Genomic DNA, 23,699 nt, shown 5'->3' with positions numbered 1-23,699 from the left:
CGATTATCGATAGTTTGCCAGCTCTTGGCTGAAGGGGATGAAACGTTGTTGTTGTTGTTAGATAGGTTGTTGTTGTTAGAGGTTAAACAGTGCCAGAGATATCACTCCGTCTTAGGGAATTCGTTCCATTGCGGCGACCATACAGATAATTCGTGACCCAGCATTTCAGGCCTGGCTGGAGGGACGTGTTGGCGATGTCCTCAAATAGTTTGGCATGACTGAATGCCTTCCATGGGTCCAGTGCGACGACCCATGCAACTAAATTTTTATATCTCATTCGACCTGTACTCAGTGTTGGCATTATTTTCTGTCCCTTGTCCCCAAATTTCGTATCTTTTGTCCTCAAAAATCCCCAACTACAAGCTGATTTCCTCAAAAATTCCCAATAAATTTTGTATAGCTTTTTATAAAAGTACTACTATATATATATATATATTTTTTTTGTATTAAAACTTATTTCTTGGACAAAAATTGCCAATTTTGATGGATAGATTAGAGCTGGCAAAATATCGATGGCACTATCGATATTTAATTTTTTGACTGAATATCGATTGATATTTTTCCGATGGATACTAACGGAAAAGTTATTTTTTTTGGAAAATTAAACAAAAACAAGCGATGTGACACTGAATGTATCCTTCAAGACACATAGCACCAATAGAGGGCACAATTTTCATCCGATTAGGTTAACATTTTGTATAATGATTTCTCTCATGACTTTATAAATCTTGGTTTTATTTGGTCTGTGCATGGATATTGCTTCTATATAAATCGATCTCCTCATTTTTAGTACTCACTATCGCTTGAAATATAGGAGAAGGGAAATTAACGATAGTATCGATACTATCGAAATTTATTATTAAAACTTTTCGATATCGAATGTTGCGACTATCGATAGTTTGCCAGCTCTAGGATAGATAGTTATTGATAATATGCAGTAACAGTCGATAGTGCGGGTTTCAGTTTAGTTCTATACAGTGCAAAACAGATGTTCTGGGTAGAATTTCAATGCAATTTGTCTTTTATGATATATTCTATGTCGGAAAATTGAACTTTGCCGATAGTATCGATAGAAAAAATATAAACCAGACATATATTGGGTTGCCCAAAAAGTAATTGCGGATTTTTCATATAGTTGGCGTTGACAAATTTTTTCACAGCTTGTGACTCTGTAATTGCATTCTTTCTTCTGTCAGTTATCAGCTGTAACTTTTAGCTTGCTTTAGAAAAAAAGTGTAAAAAAAATATATTTGATTAAAGTTCATTCTAAGTTTTATTAAAAATGCATTTACTTTCTTTTAAAAAATCCGCAATTACTTTTTTAACAACCCAATAATTCAAACAAAAATAAAATATCGATAGTATTGATAGTGCCATCGATATTTTGCCAGCTCTATAACCATATCAACAGCTAGACAACGCCTTCAAATTTGCTTCAATACGTTCACTCGTCGTGAGCAATATTGCCGTTTCTGGTAGATTCCTACCAAAATTGGTAAGTTTTTATTCTCTTGGTAGGCTGACCTCAATTTTTGGTAGGTTTTTCCGACATATAAATATCAAGTTATTTACTGAAAAAATTTGGGGGGTTAACTTGAAATTATTTCACCTCTTGTCGTTTCTGTGTATTCGTTAAGCGTGCAGAATAAAACCATGGATGGCGAGGAGCCAAATACTGTAACAAGGGGTTTTCACTGCTTCAAACTTGAGGGAAAAGCCGCAAGCTCAGATATTGACTGTAACTGGTACAAGTGTTATGGGATCTCTTCCGAATTTCGTATATTCTGGCCAACAAATGAGGCTTTTGTGCGTTCAGTACCTTCAATCGGAAAACTGGGCTATATGGCAGCTGTATACAAATATGATCAGATCTGGTCCATACTCAGACGTTGAGGGATCCATCCATGGTCAGTGAAGGCTTATTTCGGGGTTCAAACCCTTAAATCGCTTTATTTAAACCAGGCACTGTTGTTCATTGAAATCAGGACAAACATTTTTGGCCTGTAAAACATTTGGTAGGTTTTGGTTGGGGTTGGTAGGATTTTTCTTAAAGTTTGGTAGAAATAATTTTCTCGAGTGGCAACACTGGTCGTGAGTTTCTTGAATTTTCGACTTATTCAAAGAACAATTCTAATGCTAAGGCTGTATTAGACGATAAGACATGTCATATGTTATTTCAAAAACAGCAACTGAAAGCTGTACACATTGTGTAATGCGTACGAAAAATGACAAATGAATTTTTAAACAAGTAAAAAGGCGTTAAGTTCGGCCGTGCCGAACTATGAATACATACCACCTCGGGTATACATGTAAACCACCTTTCGTGGAAATCCGGCGAAAAATTCCCCCATAGCAGCTACATTGAAATATGTTCCGATTCGACCAAATACACTTATAAGTCATTGTTCAATTGTGTATAACAAAATATCGGGGTTTTAAGTAGATATATTTAAATATACACCGATCTGACCCATATACGACACGGATGTCGAAAAGCCTAACATAAGTCACTGTGTCAAATTTCAGTAAAATCGTATTATAAATGCGCCTTTTATGGGGCCAAGAATTTAAGTCGAGATATCGGTCTATATGGCAGCTATATTCAAATCTTGACCGATTTGGACCAAGTTGCAGAAAAATTTCGAAAAGCCTAACACAACTGACTGTCCCAAATTTCGGCAAAATCAGAAAATAAATGCGACTTTTATGGCCCTAAATTCTTAAATCGAGAGACCGATCTGAACCAAATTGAAGAGGGCTGTCGAAGGGTCTAAAACAACTTCCCTTCCCAAATTTCGACGACATCGGACAATAAATGCGCTTTTTATGGCCCCAAAATCTTAAATCGAGAGATCGGTCTATATGGTAGCTGTATTCAAATCTTGAACGATCTAGGCCAAATTGCAAAAATATGTCGAGGGGCTTAACTTAACTCACTTTCCCAAATTTCGGCGACATCGGACAATAAACGCGCCATTTATGAGCCCGAAACCGTAAATCAAGAGATCAGTCTATATTGCAGCTATATTCGAATCCTAACCGACCTGGTCCATATTCCAGAAGGATGTCGAAGGGCCTTACACAACTCACTCTCCCAAATTTTGCCAAAATCGGACAAAAAATGCGCTTTTTATGGGCGCAAGACCTTAAATTTAGAGATCGGTCTATATGGCAGCTATATCCAAATCTGGACCGATCTGGCCCAAATTGAGGAAGGATGTCGAAAGGCCTAACACAACTCATTGTACCAAATTTCAGCAACATCGGATAATAAATGTGGCTTTTAGGGACCTAAGACCCTAAATTGGCTATATCCAAATCTGGACCGATCTGGGCCAAATTGTGGAAGGATGTCGAAGAGCCTAATACAACTCCCTGTCCCAAATTTCAGCAAAATCGGATAATAAATGTTGCTTTTATGGGCCTAAGACCCCAAATCGGCGGATCGGTCTATATATCGAACTATATCAAGATATGGTTCGATATAGCCCATCTTCGAACTTAACCTGCTTATGAATAAAAAAAGAAAGTTTGCAAAATTTCAGCTCAATATCTCTATTTTTAAAGACTGTAGAGTGATTTCAACAGACAGACGGACGGACATGGCTAGATCGTCTTAGATTTTTACGTTGATCAAGAATATAAACTTTATAGGTTCGGAAATGGATATTTTGATGTGTTGCAAACGGAAAGACAAAATGAATTACCCCCATGCTTCAATGGTGGGTATAAGCTTTTATTTTAAGGAATATACATGTGGATAGATGTCTATAAAAAAAAGTACAATACATATGCGAAAACATGCCGATTAGAGTGCGCTCTATTCGTATTCGACGTACATAAGACAAGTTTTATAAATACAGACAGCTGACAGTACATATGACATGTCTTATCGTCTAATGGCAGCAATTTCCAGATTGATTTTACATGCCCATTAAGGCAGTTTTATGGTTCGGGCATTTCTCCAAGTTATTTGACTTCAAAAATTCCTAATCAATTACGTGCTTTTGGAGTACCATAAGGGTGCAAATAAAATTTCGATTAAAGCAGTGCATATATTTCCGAGATACCTATAGCGCTTTTGAAAATTGGCATAAGGGGGAGGGGAAAAGCAATTTTTCATAATTGTTTGAGATCATTGCCATATTGCAGCAAAGATTCGCATTCAGCTGCCGGAGATGGACATTGAAAAGGAGCAAACGCAACAGATGGCAGGTCAAGTCCACTGTTGTTGTTTTTGTACCCACATATTCCCATGCGGTGGTAGCGATCTTCGTCAAGCTCTTGTAGATGAGCAAACGCGTTTCGGTCAAGACGGCCGATCGCCGCGGTAACATGATGGCCATTGGCACCAATAACTTGCCGTTTCATATCGAGTATTATAGGCACTCAGTATATAAGCACGAGTCGGTACCTCTCGTCTACTCACTGATGTGCACTTGCATAGGCCGTATTTAAAATGATGGAATTACAATTTATCGGCCCAATTTGTTGCCATATCAATATTTTCGGATTTGTAAACCAAACTATTGCATTCCTGAAGTTTGTTGTTATAGGAAAGTTATAATGGTAACAAGTAAAAGCCTGCTAAGTTCGGCCTGGCCGAATCTTATATACCCTCTTATATACCCTCCAGTTTTAATCTGATTGGGCCATAATTGAATTGAATGTAGGAGTCATTTTGTAAAATTTCAGACAATTCGAGTAAGAATTGCTCCCTTTAGGGGCTCAACAAGTAAAAAAGAGAGATCGGTTTATATGGGAGCTGTATTAGGCTAAAGACCGATTCGTACCATATTTGAAAAGTATGTTGAAGATCATGGGAGAAGCCGTTGTACAAAGTTTCAGCCAAATCGGATTATAATTACGCCCTCTGGAGGCTTAAGAAGTCAAACTCCCCGATAGGTTTATATGGTAGCTATATCAGGTTATGAATCGATTTGAACCATATTTGACACAATTGTTAGAAGTCATAGCATAACACCTCATGCAACATTTCAGCCAAATCGGGTAAGAATTACGCCCTCTAGTGCCTCAAGAAGTCAATATTCAAGATCCGTTTTTATGGCAGCTATATCAGATTATGGACCGATTTAAAGCATACTTACCACAGTTGTTGCAAGTCATATCGAAACACGTTGTGCAGAATTTCAGCCAAACCGGATAGGAATTGCGCCATCTAGACGCTCAAGAAGTCAAGACCCCAGATAGGTTTTTATGGTAGCTATATCTGGATATGAACCGATTTCAGCCATATTCACCACAGTTGTTGGAAGTCATAACAAAATACCTCATTGCAGAATACAAGTGCGCCCTCTAGAGGCCAAAGAAGTCAAGACCCGTGATCGGTTTATATGGCTGCTATATCAGGTTTTGCACCGACTTTGGCAATACATTGCACAGTTGTTGGAAGTGAAAACAAAACACCAAGTGCAAAATTACAGCCAAATCGGACGAGAATTGCGCTCAAGGGGCTCAAGAAGTCAAGACCCAAGATCGGTTTACATGGCAGCTATATCAAAACATGGACTGATTTGAGCCATAAGTCATAACAGAAAACCTCATGCAAAATTTCAGTCAAATCGGACGAGAACTGCGCCCTCTAGAGGCTCAAGAAGTCAAGACCCAAGATCGGTTTATATGGCAGCTATATCAGCTTATTGACCGATTAGGGCCATACTACTCACAGTTGATGGAAGTGATATCAAAACACTATGTGCAAAATTTCAGTCAAATCGGATAAGAAATGCGCCCTCTAGAGGCTCAAGAAGTCAAGACCCAATATCGGTTTATATGGCAGCTATATCAAAACATGGACTGATTTGGCCCATTTACAATTTCAGCCGACCTACACAAACAGGAAGTATTTGTGCAAAGTTTCAAGCGGCTAACTTTACTCCTTCGAAAGTTAGCGTGCTTTCGACAGACAGACGGACATGGCTAGATCGACTTAAAATGACATGACGATTAAGAATATATATACTTTATGGGGTCTTAGATGCATATTTCGAGGAGTTACAAACAGAATGACGCAATTAGTACACCCCCAGGGTATAAAAATTGTCCATAGCTAACAATTACTTACTGCAATTATCATACCGACCATATTCCAAAGAATCACAGAATGAAATGTGCTTATCACTAAACTACCGCTTCGTCGAGAAGGAAGGGCAAGGCTGGGAAGGCCCGTCTCTCTGGTTACGTAGAACACAAGTCTGGTTCATAATACAATTGGCCCACTTTGCGAGCAACCAAGTTCTTGTGATTAAGCAATGACGTGCGACAAAGAAATCTTGTATTTGTTTATCAATAAATGATGGATTTTTTGCACATTCACTTCAACAATCTCACTAAGTCACACAAAAATTTTATATCAAAGTCCCACGCTGGACATTGACTACTGTTTGGTATATATATGTATGCATATAAAGCAATGCTTATTAGAAATTGTAATTAATTTGTTGTATGAATATAAACCACCAAAATAGAATACAACAACAAAAAGTATGAAATTTTTATACCAAATTCCGTTAGAAATATTCTCAAAAAAAAAATCGCAAAATCACATACTGATTTCTCAGCCATTTTGATTAATTACTTAACTTTGTCCCAAGTATATACCAATACAAATCTCACTCCACTCCACTCCATCACTCATTCACATTCACTTACCAAACTTTTTGTTTGTCTCGTATTTCTTCCTCTGCTGCTGTTGGCTGTTACTGATGTGCAGCTTTTGCTTTGTAAATTTTTTTTCTTGGACACCACCACAACTCTATCTACCACCATCACAACACTTCCATTAACCCATTACCATGAGAATTTAATATTTCTTCCGTCTTTCACATTTGCTTCGATTTAAGTTGATGATATTTATTGGTTTAGAAAGCTATAAATTCCTTCAATTGGCAAAAGAAACTCTGATAGGTCGTGATTTGGGATTCTGGGGGTATTATGGTACAACCTATATTTGTGTGAATTTATGACGTATGAAATTAAGATATTCGGTACTCGATGGGACGTGAAAGTTTGAAAAAAAAGAAACAATCTTATCGACTATCGGAGTCGATATGCAAAACAGCTGATTATGTTGATATGGACGAATACAAGGTAGATTAGCGGTGGTATAGTTAAGTTTTATGATAAATGTTGATGTCGAATGACAATAACGTTAGAACCGCAACTAATTAATGGGAAATTTTCTAACCAAATTCTAATGGCGAAACAATTAAAGGTGGTCTCATTTTATACAATAATCACAAATCATGTGGTGCAATCCGCCATCAAGCTGATTGACGTTTTACCAACACACACAAAGAAATTTGTGGGCGTGTGTGCGTACATTAGCTGAGAACATACGAGAAAGAAGGTGACAACAAATAGAATGCAACAAAAATCTGACATCTTAATACCGTCAAACCTGGCCGGTTGTTAACAGCGTGAGACCGCCTTTTTAAATTCTTTAGATTGTACCAAGGCGGATTTAACAAGGTGGTCTCACGCGAACATCTAAATATTAACAACCGGCCAGGTTTGACGGTATTAAGATGGCAGATTTTTGTTTGCAAACCGTCGATCAGCTTGATACCATATGATTTGTGGATGTTGTTTCACCATGGCATGTACTAGCCTTTTGCCATGACATAATTATCAGGTAGTGTACCGTTATCAGCTGAATACAATATTTTCTCGCAAAGAACACCATATATTAACGAATTTTGGTTGTGTGTGTGTATTATGGTTATGAACCATATACACACACAAACACTGAAAAACTAGTAGCATACACAAAATCAGAGTTGCACTAATCACTGATTTTGACAGACAGTGCACACAATATTTTGTTGTTGGGCAACTGCCACTACCTGTAAATGAATATATATTGGCTTTGGCATTGTAAAGTGTTGTTAACACCGTGTTTAAATTTATCCAGTTTTGTTTTGTTTGTTTTATCCAGTTTTGTTGATCATGTTAGATATGTATATTCAACAGATATAATTATATCGTCGTTAACACCGTGTTTTTTAATTTATCCAGTTTTGCTTTGTTTGTTTTATCCAGTTTTGTTGATCAAGTTAGATATGTATATTCAACAGATTTCCTGTCTAATGGCAATTTTACATGGTACATCATCGTGATCGTACTCATAGTGTGTACGTGGTAAATCCAGATTTTGAAAAAACGGCACAAAGTTTTTTCTTAGATTTTATGTAACTTTTCATACTTTCTCCTCTTTTCTTACTTAATTTTGGAAATATCGTGTTTTTCAATATCTGTGAAGTAATGAATACACATTTCTGTGTAAACGGTGATCGGTAGCCGCCAATCATTGAAAAAACAAATGATTTTGATTTGATGAATATATGTTGTTGTAGCAGTTTGTTGTGTTCTATCTTACGTCTGCTTGATTTTGTTGAGTGTCAAGACCCAGGAACTCTGCGACTAAGATGTGTTGCGTCCACAGGGATCTGGGTCTGAGTCGAGTGGGTCCGGCTAGGCAGTTAAACGGGCGACATGTATCGTCCCTGGTTACAATCGGGACATACATCTTGCAAGTCGGCATTAATCCTAGCTCTGTGGGAATTGAGGCGAATTGAGGGTAATTGAGCCAGAACCACTCTGGTTTGCTGGGGGAGGTCGATTTCTTCGGGTGGGTTCTCCAAGGACTACATTCACCTGGTATTTAATTACCATGTCTGCATGAATGTTGTTTAGATCTGCTTGATATGCCGCTTGATCTAGAGGTTCTCTCTTGTAGCGCTGAACCTCACGCTCTAGATTATGTAGATCTACCTTAAGGCTATTGGCGGTGAATATCTATGTACAAGATGATGATTTGGATGGTCTCTGTGATAACCGCCCAAAAGGTATTACTTAGACAGCATATAGTTATGTCTTCGCACTGCAAGGATTTTTGTCTCCTGGAAATTAGGTGAACAGAACTAATGTACATGGAATAGGCTGTTATCACATGATATCGATAAATTTCAGTGCAAATGGCATTAATAGGCGTGTTTTATCTACCTATTAAGTGGATTTTCTCGCTAAGTTTGCATGGAGAAAAATGCTTTCCTCGATTAGCTAAGCGGCTAATCTTATTGCCGTTTATTAGAACATATGGTGTCATCATGCAATTAGAATGACAAAACTGGAAAGGCAAAATTGCTAATGATTTAAGTTAAATCGCATGATATTTGATTATTTCGGATGTGTGTCAGTGCTGCCAATGTTTAAATACAAAGCATTTATAGGGAGAAGCGTTTTATTTACCAATAAACTAGCGAAACCGCTAAACTGGTAAATAAAACAAGCCAAATGTATAAACAACCATAAAACCACGTTTACGAATCCGCTTGATTTGAGATAATCTACGACATCAACACCTATTCAATCAAAAAAAAAACAAGGGAAATTTATTACTATATATAGTTAACCTGAAGATGATGGCAAAATAATTCTCGATGGTATATAACAGAAGTACGTTTACATTGGTCACTAAATCCGGTTGAAGGCCTTTTCGAGATTTAAGTGTTTAATCCTGTGTATTTTGCCGGCTTTACCATACAAAAATAAATCAGATTGTTGTGGAGTTTATGTATAAATCTTAAATAAAACCGATTTTATGACTGATATATAGATAAAACTACCAAAATATACAACTGTTTTCTAGAATTTTGTATGAATGTGTGTAATATATACAATCCCGATAAACGCAGTGTAAACGGATAGGATTTGTTTTTGGATTTATTTAAATCCAGATCACAAAGATTTCAATGTAAACGTGCTTTAAGACTCAATAGCGCACAATGAGATTTCAATGTAAACGTGCTTTAAGACTCAATAGCGCACAATAACAGCCATTCCCTAGAGTTTTGCTTTAAATCGTTGCTCCAAAAATCAAGCCGAGTAATCAAATCTGTGACGTTATTGCGTTACTTTAGTTACTCTATAATTAGTCGTTTTTGGTTGTAGCTTGATGTATTTAATATAGTACGTGATTTAACAACGCTGTGAAAAAGCAGATGCTTCATTTTAATTTTAACCGGCGAAATTGATCAGAGGATTGCTGTATTCAATTCTTCGCAATGGTTTCCCTCCAAGATATGTCCACAATTCACTCTCCGGGATCTCCACCGAGAATGTGTGAACGAACAGGACGCCTGTGTGCTTTGCCACAGCGCGAGATATATAGTACTACTCAAAGGGTAAGACTTTCTTTAAGGAAAATTATATTTTGGATATATATCTTTTATATTTTCTAGCTGGATTATTATCCCGAAATTAATATAAATTGCGATGCTTTTAATAGTGCATCCATAGCGGGATCATCTCTGGCTTCAGCCAAATGTGCCGACTCTTGGCGCAATGTTCTTGTGCCTGTAAATGAGGGTGTCTTAAAGCGTATCATACGCACTTTCTTTGAAAGTGGATTTGCAGAGGCTCTCAACGAGGCCAGAGATACACAAGTGGCTGGTGGAAATGCAATGATTTCATCTGTAGCGGAGTACACTTTTCAAACAATTGAGTTTTTGAAACGTGTAAAATCTAAAATTTTTCCTCATATGAAGGAGCAGGGTATATCATCTATAGCACGTCACTCGGAAACAAGGTAAGAGATCATTAACTCATAATTTATTATAATATAAGGTTGTTTTTAATTGTACTTGATTTTATTAGGGACTGGATACGTTCATATATAAGATGTATAGTATGGCATCCAAATTGTTTTAAGATTGCTGTGGCTGGCATGGATGATATCGTGCGAATTTACACAGATGAACCAGCTATAGTGCCGGTTTTGAAGGTAATGATGATGCAGCAAAAAAAAAAAAATAGTACAACAATTGTTTTTAATTTATCTCTTTATAGAGTGCTTCTCAAAAATGGATTACTTGCATGGCTTGGCGTCCTTATACCGCCGCAGAATTAGCTGTAGGTTGCCAAAAGGGCATTTGCCTTTGGACCATGGATAATAATATGCATATAACCCGTTCAACATCACAAGCTATTTTTCTTAAACAGTAAGAATTTGATATGCTGTGCAAAGGCGAATATTTATTTTGTGTGTTTCTTTAGTCCCAATCATTGCCCTATTACTTCGGTGCAGTGGAACTCTGATGGTACCCTCTTGGCTTCAGCTTCTATTGGCGATACAGATGTTATTATATGGGATGCAGATAAAATGCAAAATACTGCCCTTAAACGAGTTGGTCCTCCATGCTCTTTGTTAAAATGGTCTCCCAATAGTTCGTGTCTGTTTTCCTCGACCGTCACAAATGTCTTTCGTGTGTGGGCATGTGAAAACAAATGGCAACCGGAACGTTGGACTATAACGCATGGAAGCATACAATCAGCATGTTGGTCACCTTGTGGAGGATTTCTTTTGTTTGTTACATCTGAAGAGCCCATATTATATCGTTTGCAATTCTTTGAGGAGCAATTGTTCAAAAGTAAGTTTTATTTTTGTAGTCCATTAAAATGAAGGCAGTTGGATAGTGTCAAAAATTTTGGGGAATTAATAGCAAAATTGATGCTTTCCTTTATTCGCAAAGAAGCTGCCAATAGGAATAATGTGTTATAACAAGGGCAAGCTACAGGTGAATTATTGCAAGAAATCCGCAATAATTTGTATAATGCTGCCTACAATTTTGATCCTACAATTTAAGAATAGGTTAGGTTGGAAAAAGGGAGCAGATATTTTTCCGTCCCACACCACTATGGACATACACCTAAGCCAGTAGTCGGCTTGTTGTGCGCTCTAAAAACTATAAAGTAACCTCTAAAAAGAAATTTTTAAATAAGGAATTCCTTGCTACTTACAAAATCCTTAATTATTTTCAATTCCACTCCCCTAATTTGGTTCATGTCTGGTATTGTGGCCCTACTTAAGTGCCGGTATATGTTAGACGCGAAAGCCGGGCAATGACAAAAGAAATGCTCCAACGTCTCATCATCTTCCCCGCATGCCCTACAAATGGTATCACTTGCCACATTGATTTTACATAAGTGAGCTCGTACTCCTGTGTGTCCCGTTATCAAACCAATAGCTATACTGACCACCTTCTTACTTCCTTTCAGTATTAGCCTCGTCTTCTCCCTATCTGGATCCCCCACATAGGGTTTTCGCCGTCCTACCGACCGTTTCGCTGTTCCACAATGCTGCATGAGCATTCGTCGCCCATTCCTTTAACTCGGACTGCGTCGACCCGAAAGGTTTTGGATTAGCCAAGTTTATTGACGGCAGTCCTTTTGCCTTCACCGCCAAATCTGCCCTTTCATTTCCCCTTACTCCGTTTTGGCCCGGCACCCAAATGATGCGGATTTTGCCACCCGCAGAGAAGGCGCTAATCTCCCTTTCACACTGCAAAACTGTTCGTGACCTTACCGTCCTGGATGTTATTGCTCTGATTGCCATTCAAGGTTCATCTCAGGTATCCGATCGGAAACCTCTTCTCTTCCTTCCAGGTTTCCTATCGTCCCGCGATGGTATGAGCTGCTCCCATCCTCAATCCCCATTCTCCCATCGTCTTAAGTCTCATTGCCGCAGGGGCTGCCTCACACTTAATTTGTATGTCAATGGGTCCGGATATCTAGAATAGACTCCAGTGCCCTAGTGGTCGTGGTCCTCTTCGCTCCGCCTATGACAAGACAACATGTTCTCTGAACCTGTTGTATGGTGCTTATGTTGCACTTTTTCTCCATAGCAGTCCTGCAAACTACTGAGGCGTTAGTATTGGTCTAATCACGATAAGGATTTGAACTTGTCAGATATCGAAATCTTCCTATTGAGGTAACATGGTGCGTTAAATTGTCCCACCTTCGTCTTCCTCGTGAACAGGCATATTTCAGTCTTTTCTGGGTTAACATTGAGACCTCTGGGTCTAGCCCAGTAATATGCCATATGCAAGACCCTTTCGGCCCTTCTGCAAAGCTCTTTCGCATCCTTACCCCTTAGAAGTATTATAACATCGTCTGTTGTTGTTGTTGTAGCAGTTTATTGTGTTCTATCTTTCGTCTGCTTGATTCTGTTGAGTGTCAAGGCCCAGAAACTCAGCGACTAAGATGGGGTGCGTCCACAGGGATCTGGGTCTGACTCGAGTGCGTCTGGCCTGGCAGTTAAACAGGTGACGTGTATCGTGCGGTCCCTGGTTACAATCGGAACGTACATCTTGCACGTCGGCTTCAATCCTAGCTCTGTAGGAATTGAGGCGGCCACATCTGAATCTGTCGATTTCTTCAGGTGCAATGGGAGGCGGTCGTTCTCTAAGGACTACATTCACCCGGTAGCCGATTACCGCATCTGCTACCGTGTCTGCATGAATGTTGTTTAAACCCCTGCTTGATATGCCGCTTGTTCTAGAGGTTCTCTCTTGTAGCGCTGAACCTCACGCTCTAGATTATGTAGATCTACCTTAAGGCTTCTGGACGGTGGATATCTATCCACAAGATGATGATTTGGATGGTCTCTGCGGTATTGCTTAAACAGCATGTAGTTATGTCTTCGCACTGGTCGCACTTTGTCTCCTAATGGAAGTGGTCCACATGAGAATTGAGGAGACAGCTCGTCGCAGTTTGGAGGGCGGCATTCTGACTGATCTGAATATTATTCCACTGCGTGTCACAAAGTTGACGAGACCACACTGGCGCTGCATAACTTACCACAGACCGGCCAATTGCTTTGTATGTGGTCAACAAGGTTTCTTTGTCTGCACCCCAAGCTTGCTGCCAGCAAGTGACTTGGGGACCTTGTTTCTACTTTTGACTTTATCGCAGATTGCTGTGGCATGTGGGGAGAATGTGTAAGAGCTGTCAACATCAACATGGATTTCGAAGACTGCACAGCACAACAACAGCTTTGCATGCCATCTTACTTTACTTTACTTTAATTGGCTACGACAGAATATTTGTTCCACTAGCCGAACGTAGAATATCGTTCCAAGCGCCTGATCTTTCAATCGGGCTTTTGGTCTTCCCGGTTTGCATGTACCACCGTGTTTGCCTTCAAAAGACTTCTTTGCTGGAGCTTCTTCATCCATTCTGACAACATGACCTAGCCAACGTAGCCGTTGTATTTTGATGCGTGTAACTATGCTATCGTCGTCATACAGCTCGTGGTTCATACGTCGCCTATATTCTCCTCTAACGCAAACTGGTCCATATATTTTACGAAGAATCTTTCTCTCTTTGCATGCCATCACCGCACACATTTGCCGTGGCTTCAATCAGGCCAGGCCATGTGATAGGACGGTCCACGTGGCACTGGACCTATCGAAGGCATTCGACACGGTCAGCCATGCCAAATAATTTGAGGACATCGCCAACACGTCACTCCAACCAGACCTGAAACGATGGTTAGCGAATTATCTGTGTGGTCGCCAGTCATTTGTGGAATTTAGGGATAAGAAGTCGAAGCGCCGTAGAGTGAAACAGGGAGTTCCCCAAGGTGAGGTGATATCTCCGGCGCTGTTTAACTTCTACCTATCCTCCATTCCAGCGCCTCCAGACGGCATAGAGATCGTATCATATGCGGACGATTGCACAATCATGACATCAGGCCCCCCAACCATTGATGACATCTGCGATAGGTTGAACGTCTACCTCAACGAACTTGCCTCATATTCAAGAGGCAAGAAGATATCTGCCACCAAATCTTCAGCCACATGACCTATTACGTGTTCCGTAATAGGTCATTTATGGTGGTCACCCATTGGAGTAGCGATAAAATGCCTCCCCCCAGGTGGCGTGCTTTGTGCCACTTTCCCCCTTATCTTTATGCCATGTTCTCTGAACTTGTTGTATGGTCCTAATGTTGCTCTTTTTTCCATAGTAAGTAAATGTTGGTCTAATCACGCTCCTGTAGATCCAGTGGACTATCCACGGATTCTGGCCCCATTTCGAGCCTACCGCCTGTCTTTTTGCCCAACATCTGTGAACCTTCTCAGTACGCTCCTGAATGTGACACTTCCAATTCAGTTTCCTATCCAAGATCACACCTAAGTATTTGACCTTGTCAGATATCGAAATCGTCCTATTGAGGAAACATGGTGGTGGTAAATTGGCCCACCTTCGTTTTCCTCGTGAACAGGCGTATTTCAGTCTTCTCTGGGTTAACATTGAGACCTCTGGGTCTAGCCCAGTCATATGCCATATGCAAGACCCTTTCGGCCCTTCTGTATAGCTGGTTCGCATCCTTCCCACTTAGAAGTATTATCAACATACTCAGTCAGCATCCGTAATACCTCATTTATGGTGGTCACCCATTGAAGTAGCGATAAAATGCCCCCCCCGGTGGCGTGCTTTGTGCCACTTTCTCCCTTATATTTATGCCATGGGACACACAATTTATCCACCTGTTCCTTAGCAGATGGTTTATCCAGTCTCTAAGGACCGGGTCCACCCGGTACTGGTCTAAGGATTGGATCAGTTTGTCGCTACCGCACATTGTTAAAAGCCCCCTCGATGTCAATACATACCGCCAGGATATACGTTTTGGCATCGAAGGATTCTTCTATTGGGTTGCCCAAAAAGTAATTGCGGATTTTTTAAAAGAAAGTAAATGCATTTTTAATAAAACTTGAATGAACTTTAATCAAATATACTTTTTTTACACTTTTTTTCTAAAGCAACCTAAAAGTAGCAGCTGATAACTGACAGAAGAAAGAATGCAATTACAGAGTCACAAGCTGTGAAAAAATTTTTCAACGCAGACTATATGAAAAATCCGCAATTACTTTTTGGGCAACCCAATATTATATGCACAAATCTATATCCCTTGACATAGGCATGCAGTTTGCATTTGAGCAGTTCGCTGGATGTCCTACTTTTTATCATGGTCTCCACAATACGTGCCATGGTTTTGAGTAGAAAAGACGTAAGGCTTATGGGTCTGTAGGCCTTTGGAATAACTAGACAATAATAGTGTTGTAAGTGGACAAATTGAAATGATATCATAAAAATAGCACCCCAAGCCAGGCATTGTATGCAGCTTACATGAGGCAAAGCATTGTTAAGTTGAGGATTTGTTGTTGATCGGAGATTTATTTCCAATATCTGCAGATTTTGTCATATAGATGGGAGGCAAGTCACAATATCACTCCTTTAATTTTTTTTTCCAAGCATTCGCAAAACCCCTGCCTAAATAATTTCTTCGCTTCATGAAGTGTACTTTGTTCCACTACTAATGAATGTTTGTTTTTGTTTCTTCTCTTTCAGATGGCTCATCTCCCAAACAAGCTTTGCCCATAGCCGATCTAAGTAAAATCACTGTAGACAATCGTGAAGTTGGAGGTCATCCCCAATGTGTTGCCTGGGATCCCAATGGCCACTTTTTGGCCATAACCTTTAAGGATACACCTTGTATAGCTATCTTCACGACGTGCATACAAAAGTTCAATCTATCCATATCACCCTCGTGTTTCTTGGCTGGCAATGGCAATGAGTATCCCTCGTATATATGCTTTCAAAGCAAACATCGCAAAAACTCGGACACCGTATTAACCATAGGCTGGTCCAGTGGGCGTATACAATATTTTCCCTTTGGAAATATGTAGTAAAACAAAATCTGTTAATAATTTATTTTTTTTAGGTACATAAATATAAGTTGTTTTGTATTATTGAAAATATTTTTGTTTTTGTTTTTTATATCAAATTACTACATGGACAAAATGCGTGTTTTGGGGGTAATGAGAGTAACGTTTTCTTTATAAATTAAATAAAACAAATAAAATAATCTAAAATTTAACAATAATATAAACAATTACAACGAGAACCATGCATAGCTCTCATGAATGAATTCCGTTTCCTTTTTTTTTGTTTTTGTCAAATACAAACGGTCGTATTCATAAAGCTAATGAAACCTTAAAATGGGTTTATTTGACAGTTCAATATAAAGGAAATCTGTCAAATAAACCTATTTCAAATCTACATTAAGTTTGGTGAATACCGATGTAACACTTTAAATATTTTATAATTTTGTTTAAGAACAATGAAGAATTTAGTACTAGATAGGGTTGCATTGTAATTTTCGGAAAAAATCCCTGCTATTTTGGAAGATTTATAACAAATTTTGAAATGCTTAAAAAATAACTTTTTTTTTATGACTTTTAAAAGTTCAAGTAGAGATTTTTTCCGAAAACCACTTGTAGGGCACGTGGTGATCAAGAAAGTTGTTTGTTTTTTTGTTGTTTTTTTTTTTTTTTTAAACGTTTAACAATCACATTTTAGTTTTTTTTTTTTTGGTTACGGAAAGGAAAGGGTTCTTATTTATATACCTAGGGTTTTTCTTGTTAATCACTTAACGACTACAAAACGAAAATAGTTGACCAAAGTACAATCACATCAAATCTTAGTTGCAGAACAATTTTCGGAAAATTTATAAATCACATTTAACCATATACGAGTAACATAAATTACATTTATCTTCTTTTTTGGCATACAATTCAAGTCATTTTCATTAAGGGGGGGAGAGTCTATGTTTATGTTGTGGGAAATTTAATTCTACTTTTGTTTAAATGTCTCCAAAGAAATATCCCAAGGCGGTAGCAGCCTTCACACGCACAAAATGATTTTCATCCTTGAGAAGAGCTGCAAGTTTATTACCAACTGCTTCGGTTTGTGTATTGCGTTCGGAAAGGAAGTTGTGTAATATACCTGAAAATAAAAAAAAATATATATGAATTTCTCCGCATGCACAGAACAAAAAAAAATCACGATAATTTTTTCAATTAAAAATTTAATTGAAGTAAAATTTTTTTTCAATTAAAAAATGAATTGAAACAAACATATTTTTTGATTGAAATTTTTGTCAATTTCAATGAAAAAATTAATTCAATCAATCATTTTTTTTTTAATTGAATCTGAACTTTTTTCAAATTCCGATCGCGATTGAAATTTTTGTCAGTTTCAATAAAAAAAATTAATTGATTCAATAATTTCTTTAACTTAATCTATACTTTTTTTAATATTTCGTGTGACGTCTTAATGCGTGTGCCAAATTTCATCTCAATCGATTCAGGTTTAGATATAGCTCCCATATATAACTTTCATCTGATTTGACCTATTAAGGCTGTAGAAGGCACAATTTTGTTTTGATCTTTAGTAAATATGGCACGAAGTGCTTTTTGTGATGTCCCAATAGGTGTGCAAAATTTCATCAGAATCGGATCAGTTTTATATATAGCTCCCATATATATCTTTCATCGGATTCGTCCTATTAAGGCTGTAGAGGGCACAATTTTGGTTCGATCTTTACCAAATATGGCACGAAGTGCTTTTTGTGATGTCCCAATAGGTGTGCAAAGTTTCATCAGAATCGGATCAGTTTTATATATAGCTTCCATATATATCTTTCATCCGATATGCCCTTTTAAAGCTGTAGGAGCCACAATTTTGGTCCCATCTTTACCAAATTTAGCATGATATATTTCGTGTGACGTCTTAATACGTGTGCCAAATTTCATCTAAATCGGTTCAGGTTTAGATATAGCTACCATATATATCTTTCATCCGATTTGACCTATTAAGGCTGTAGAAGGCACAATTTTGTTTCGATCTTTAGTAAATATGGCACGAAGTGCTTTTTGTGATGTCCCAATAGGTGTGCAAAATTTCATCAGAATCGGATCAGTTTTATATATAGCTCCCATATATATCTTTCATCGGATTCGTCCTATTAAGGCTGTAGAGGGCACAATTTTGGTTCGATCTTTACCAAATATGGCACGAAGTGCTTTTTGTGATGTCCCAATAGGTGTGCAAAGTTTCATCAGAATCGGATCAGTTTTATATATAGCTTCCATATATATCTTTCATCCGATATGCCCTTTTAAAGCTGTAGGAGCCACAATTTTGGTCCCATCTTTACCAAATTTAGCATGATATATTTCGTGTGACGTCTTAATACGTGTGCCAAATTTCATCTAAACCGGTTCAGGTTTAGATATAGCTACCATATATATCTTTCATCCGATTCGTCCTATTAAGGCTGTAGAGGGCACAATTTTGGTTCGATCTTTACCAAATATGTCACGAAGTGCTTTTTGTGACGTCCCAATAGGTGTTCAAAGTTTCATCAGAATCGGATCAGTTTTATATATAGCTCCCATATATAACTTTCATCCGATTTGCCCTTTTAAAGCTGTAGTAGCCACAATTTTGGTCCCATCCTTACAAAATTTTGCAGGTAATGTTTTAGTTGACGTCAAACTACATGCAAAAAATATTTCATCAAAATCGAACCAGATTTAGGTGAAGTTCCCATATATCTTTTAAACGTTTCGACTTTTAAGGCTGTAGAAGCAACAATTTTCTTACCATCGTAAGAAAATCGTAGAAGGTTCTATTCGTTACTTCAATAAGTATGCAAAATTAAAGTCTCAGCAAATTTGGATATAAGTGCTATATATTAAAATATTACGTAGACTCGGTGGTGTGAGGTATTATATAGTCGGCTACGTCCGACTTTTGTCTTTCCTTACTGGTTTTAATTGAATATGAATTTTTTTTAATTGAAAAAAGTTCCCCTTTTTGTAAATTGTGATTGATGTTATCGCAGTTTTCATCCGATCCTCTTAAAATTCGGTACAGGCATGTTTTTCGGCCTAGAGACGAAGCCTATAGAAATAGGAAAAAAATCGGTATAGATTTGGATATAGCTCCCATATATATGTTCGTCCGTTTTTCAGTAATACAGCAATAAAATGGATATTTGTTGAACGATTCTCTCGAAATTTGGCAGGAAGGCCATTTTTATGACTCTCGACATTACTATGGAATTTTATGGAAATCGGTTCAGATTTAGATAAAGGGTTGCCCAAAAAGTAATTGCGGATTTTTCATATAGTTGGCGTTGACAAATTTTTTCACAGCTTGTGACTCTGTAATTGCATTCTCTCTTCTGTCAGTTATCAGCTGTTACTGTTAGCTTGCTTTAGAAAAAAAGTGTAAAAAAAGTATATTTGATTAAAGTTCATTCTAAGTTTTATAAAAAATGCATTTACTTTCTTTTAAAAAATCCGCAATTACTTTTTGGGCAAGCCAATATATATCGACCGATTTTCACTCCTAGAGCCACTGCAAGCGCATTTATTGACCAATCTTCCCAAAATTTTGTACAACGCTTTCCTCAACGACGTCCACAATATCTATTAAGCTTGGTCGAAATCGGGTCAGATTTAGGTATAGCTCCCATATATATGCTCGTCCGATTTTGAGAAATATTGCAATAAAGTGCTCATTTGTTAACCGATTCTTTCGAAATTTGGCAGGAAGAATTTTCTTATTATATATATTCCATAGAAATTGGTTTAGATTTATATATAGCTCTGATATGTATATAACGCCCGATTTTCACTCCTAGAGCTACTGCAAGCGCATTAATTGACCAAACTTGCACAACGCTTTCCTCCAAGACAATCACAATATCTAAGAAGTTTGGTCAAAATCGATTCAGATCTAGATATAGCTCCCATATATGTAGCAGATGCGGTAATTAGCTACCGGGTGAATGTAGTGCCTGGAGAACGAACGCCACCAATTGCACCTGAAGAAATCGACCTCCTCCGGCAAACCAGAGTAGTTCTGGCTCAATTACGTTGCGGCAGATGCAGCCGCCTCAATTGCTACAGAGCTAGGATTGATGCCGACGTGCAAGATGTATGTCCCGATTGTAACCAGAGACCGGACGATACGCGTCACCTGTTTAACTGCCCGGCCAAACATACTCGACTCAGACCCAGATCCCTGTGGACGCACCCCATCTTAGTCGAAGGGTTCCTGAGTCTTGACACTCAACAGAATCAAATGGACGAAAGATGCTGCTACAACAACAACAACTAGCCCAGCGCCTCACTCAACTATCATAAGCACTCAGTCGGTGTCACCTACGCCCTCATTGCGACTCTCCCTTTGAAAACACTGATTTTTCGCAACAGCAGTTACAGCTACTTCGAATTCTTATGGAGCGGAGCGGCTCTACTATCCACAACCTGGGGATGCGCCCTGTAGCTCTGGTCTTATTTTCCTACCACAATGATGGTACGAAGGTAAAAATTCCTTTAATTCCCACCATCTGTGGTGAAGCACTCATTTTCCTCCAGTGTCAGGATGATAATATCCCCTGATTTATGCTAAAGGGTAGACTTTGGCTTCTTATTTCCTTGTACATGTATATGGATTGCTGCAGAATTCATTAGAACATAAACTAAGCTTAGCTTTGAGCAGAAATTGCATTGATTTAGGTAATATGTTGTCCTTTGCAACACTCTGAACGAGGATTTTAATAACCCATTGGAAAACATCCGCCGAGGTCCATCAAAATTCGTTCCAAATTAGATAAAGCTACCACTTTGTATTTATAGGGTAGGTCAATATAAAGTCGGCAACGCCCGACCTTTGCCTTTCCTTACTTGTTTTTACTTACCAATAACCATTGCAGCACTACCTCTAACCTCTGGCCACTGGCTTCGCAATTTGGGTATGCAGGAATCTATGAAATCCTGTATGTGATCGGTCAGTTCCATAGACTAAAAATAGAAAAAATTTGAGTTACTTACAAATAAAATCCTTTAACGTATGAGAAACTTACAATCACTTTAACAAAATCTATAATGAAATTATTATAATTCAGCTGGCCATGGTCCAGCAGATGGCGCTGAGCCATATCATTGATTTTGATGGAGTTCAATAAACTGCACACTTTGCGTAAAGTACCCTTGCATGCCTAAAACGCAGAGAAATGCCATAACAAAGAATTATTCATAAAAAATATCTGAATAACTTACCCGTATAATGGTGGCCTCGCCCTCGCTGAGATGTAATAGCAAGGGAAAGAGATTTGCTATCAATTGTTCCCGCAAGGCTTCATTCGAAGCTTCATTGGGTGTAGCAGTACCATCTTTCATGGATATCTTCGATTCACATAGATCACCAAACAAAATGATGGCAGCCTCACGTATCTCCAAGGAATAACTGCCAAAGAATGGACGTATTCGTATGGCCAGTGAGACATGGAAGGTTTCAACACGATCACTGGCCAAGTTTTGCAATATTCGTGATAATCCACGCATGCTTTCCAAGGGAATGTTGATTAGACAATCACTGGGCGAAAGAAAGGGAAACATTAAAGCAAACTAGTTTTAGCAAGAGAAAGTCTAGCTTTTTATTGGGTTGCCCAAAAAGTAATTGTGGATTTTTTAAAAGAAAGTAAATGCATTTTGAATAAAACTTGGAATGAACTTTAATCAAATATACTTTCGCGCACTTTTTTTCTAAAGCAAGCTAAAAGTAACAGCTGATAACTGACAGAAGAAAGAATGCAATTACAGAGTCACAAGCCGTTGAAAAAATTTGTCAACGCCGACTATATGAAAAATCCGCAATTAATTTTTGGGCAACCCAATATATAAGACGCTTAAAATGTGTTTCTCATTACCACTCACCTAACCGTATCATCAACACCCTTCAACAGAGCAGTTATAGCAGTCTCATGGTATGTCTCAATATCATCCTCGGTCAGTAGACCCACATGACCCATGCCTTGTATACTAAGGCCCCTTACCACAGCATTCGGATCACTCAATGCCGATGTCAAATGATTCATTATGGTCGTCGAGATTTCGCCGCATGGCCGGAGAGGAACCATACGTGAGAATAGGCCCACAGCTGCAACTCTTTGAGCATCGTAGGGAGAGGCCACATATTTACACAACGTGGATATGACTTTTTTCATGCTATTGGAATTAATGTCGATTTGATTCGATAGACCAATGGCCATGGGCGTCAGTAATTCTATGTAGTTTTTGAGATCGCTGCTAGATGCTAAATGAGTGTGTACTGTAAGCACAGTGGCAATTTGTTCCATTTCCAAATTGTTAAGGAGTTTTTGGAAAGTGTCCAAAACAATTTGACATGGATTTAGTTTAATGGACTCCTTGTTGGGTACAAAACCAAATTTATTTTTGGAACTGCTTGACAATGTGATGATGGAAGACGACGATGAGTTCATAATAGGTGAATTGCTGCGTGCTATGCCAGTTTGCATGGGAGCCGCCAGGTTTGTGTACGAGGCCAGCGAGGTCAAAAGCATGGTGAAAAGTTCGGGGAATTTTATCTTCAATATCTGTAATATAGGAAAAATTATGATTTTCCAGGGCATGCACTTTTTGTTTAAATCTCTGTTGTACCGTTTTAATATCTTTGGAAGCCAACATCTCATTTAGGGCACAGAAGATGGCAAACGGTTGTACACTTGCAATCTTTTGTCTATCCACACACGCCTCATTTTGTTCAAATATACATGCCGATGAAAGGATTTGCAAGAAATGATCCAATAAAACTCCCGTCAAGTCATTATCTGTGCATATCAAATGCCAATATTCGACGATATTTCTGTAATTGACAACAACAAAGTAAAAAATTTTCGTAAACGTATTTTTTGAGATTTGACTTACTCTTCATAGGGAAGCTGTTGAGAGAGCATTTCACCAACCACCAATTTTGGATGATGTTTTGTAAGAGCTACTAAGGCTTTAAGTACCCCAGACTTGGCACGATTGACATCGCAGGAATGTATGGCCTATAAATAAGACAAAGATATCCATGATGCTAAAGTTAATCCTTGAAGATAAAGAAAATAAGGTCGTCCAAATGGAAGTGAAATGGTGTAGTAAAGGTTGAGCCTGATAATTAGAGCCTCCGACAGA

General features: G+C 38.4%; 2 protein-coding genes across 2 annotated transcripts in view; one reads left to right on the top strand and one right to left on the bottom strand.

The window, feature by feature from the left end:
- The first annotated feature begins 10,016 nt into the window (after nt 1–10,016).
- On the top strand, nt 10,017–16,620 carry LOC106090648 (aladin). The gene is made up of 6 exons (XM_013256926.2): nt 10,017–10,205; nt 10,263–10,609; nt 10,678–10,804; nt 10,870–11,021; nt 11,077–11,450; nt 16,213–16,620. The coding sequence occupies exons 1-6, from the start codon at nt 10,086–10,088 to the stop codon at nt 16,548–16,550; spliced, it is 1,458 nt and encodes a 485-aa protein (XP_013112380.2). The 5' UTR covers nt 10,017–10,085; the 3' UTR covers nt 16,551–16,620.
- Nucleotides 16,621–17,500: 880 nt separating this feature from the next.
- Nucleotides 17,501–23,699, bottom strand: part of LOC106090647 (maestro heat-like repeat-containing protein family member 1) — a 31,715-nt gene continuing 25,516 nt past the window's right edge. The window contains exons 6-12 of the mRNA XM_059366789.1: nt 23,448–23,572; nt 23,181–23,385; nt 22,437–23,116; nt 21,780–22,095; nt 21,584–21,718; nt 21,419–21,521; nt 17,501–17,649 (exon numbers count right to left, since the gene is read on the bottom strand). Coding sequence (XP_059222772.1) covers nt 17,507–17,649; nt 21,419–21,521; nt 21,584–21,718; nt 21,780–22,095; nt 22,437–23,116; nt 23,181–23,385; nt 23,448–23,572 — 1,707 coding nt within the window. The 3' untranslated portion in view covers nt 17,501–17,506. The remainder of the gene's footprint in view (nt 17,650–21,418; nt 21,522–21,583; nt 21,719–21,779; nt 22,096–22,436; nt 23,117–23,180; nt 23,386–23,447; nt 23,573–23,699) is intronic.

The sequence above is a fragment of the Stomoxys calcitrans genome, chromosome 4 (assembly GCF_963082655.1).
Source record: "Stomoxys calcitrans chromosome 4, idStoCalc2.1, whole genome shotgun sequence".
Lineage (NCBI taxonomy): Eukaryota > Metazoa > Arthropoda > Insecta > Diptera > Muscidae > Stomoxys > Stomoxys calcitrans.
This window is presented reverse-complemented; position numbering and strand designations above follow the sequence as displayed.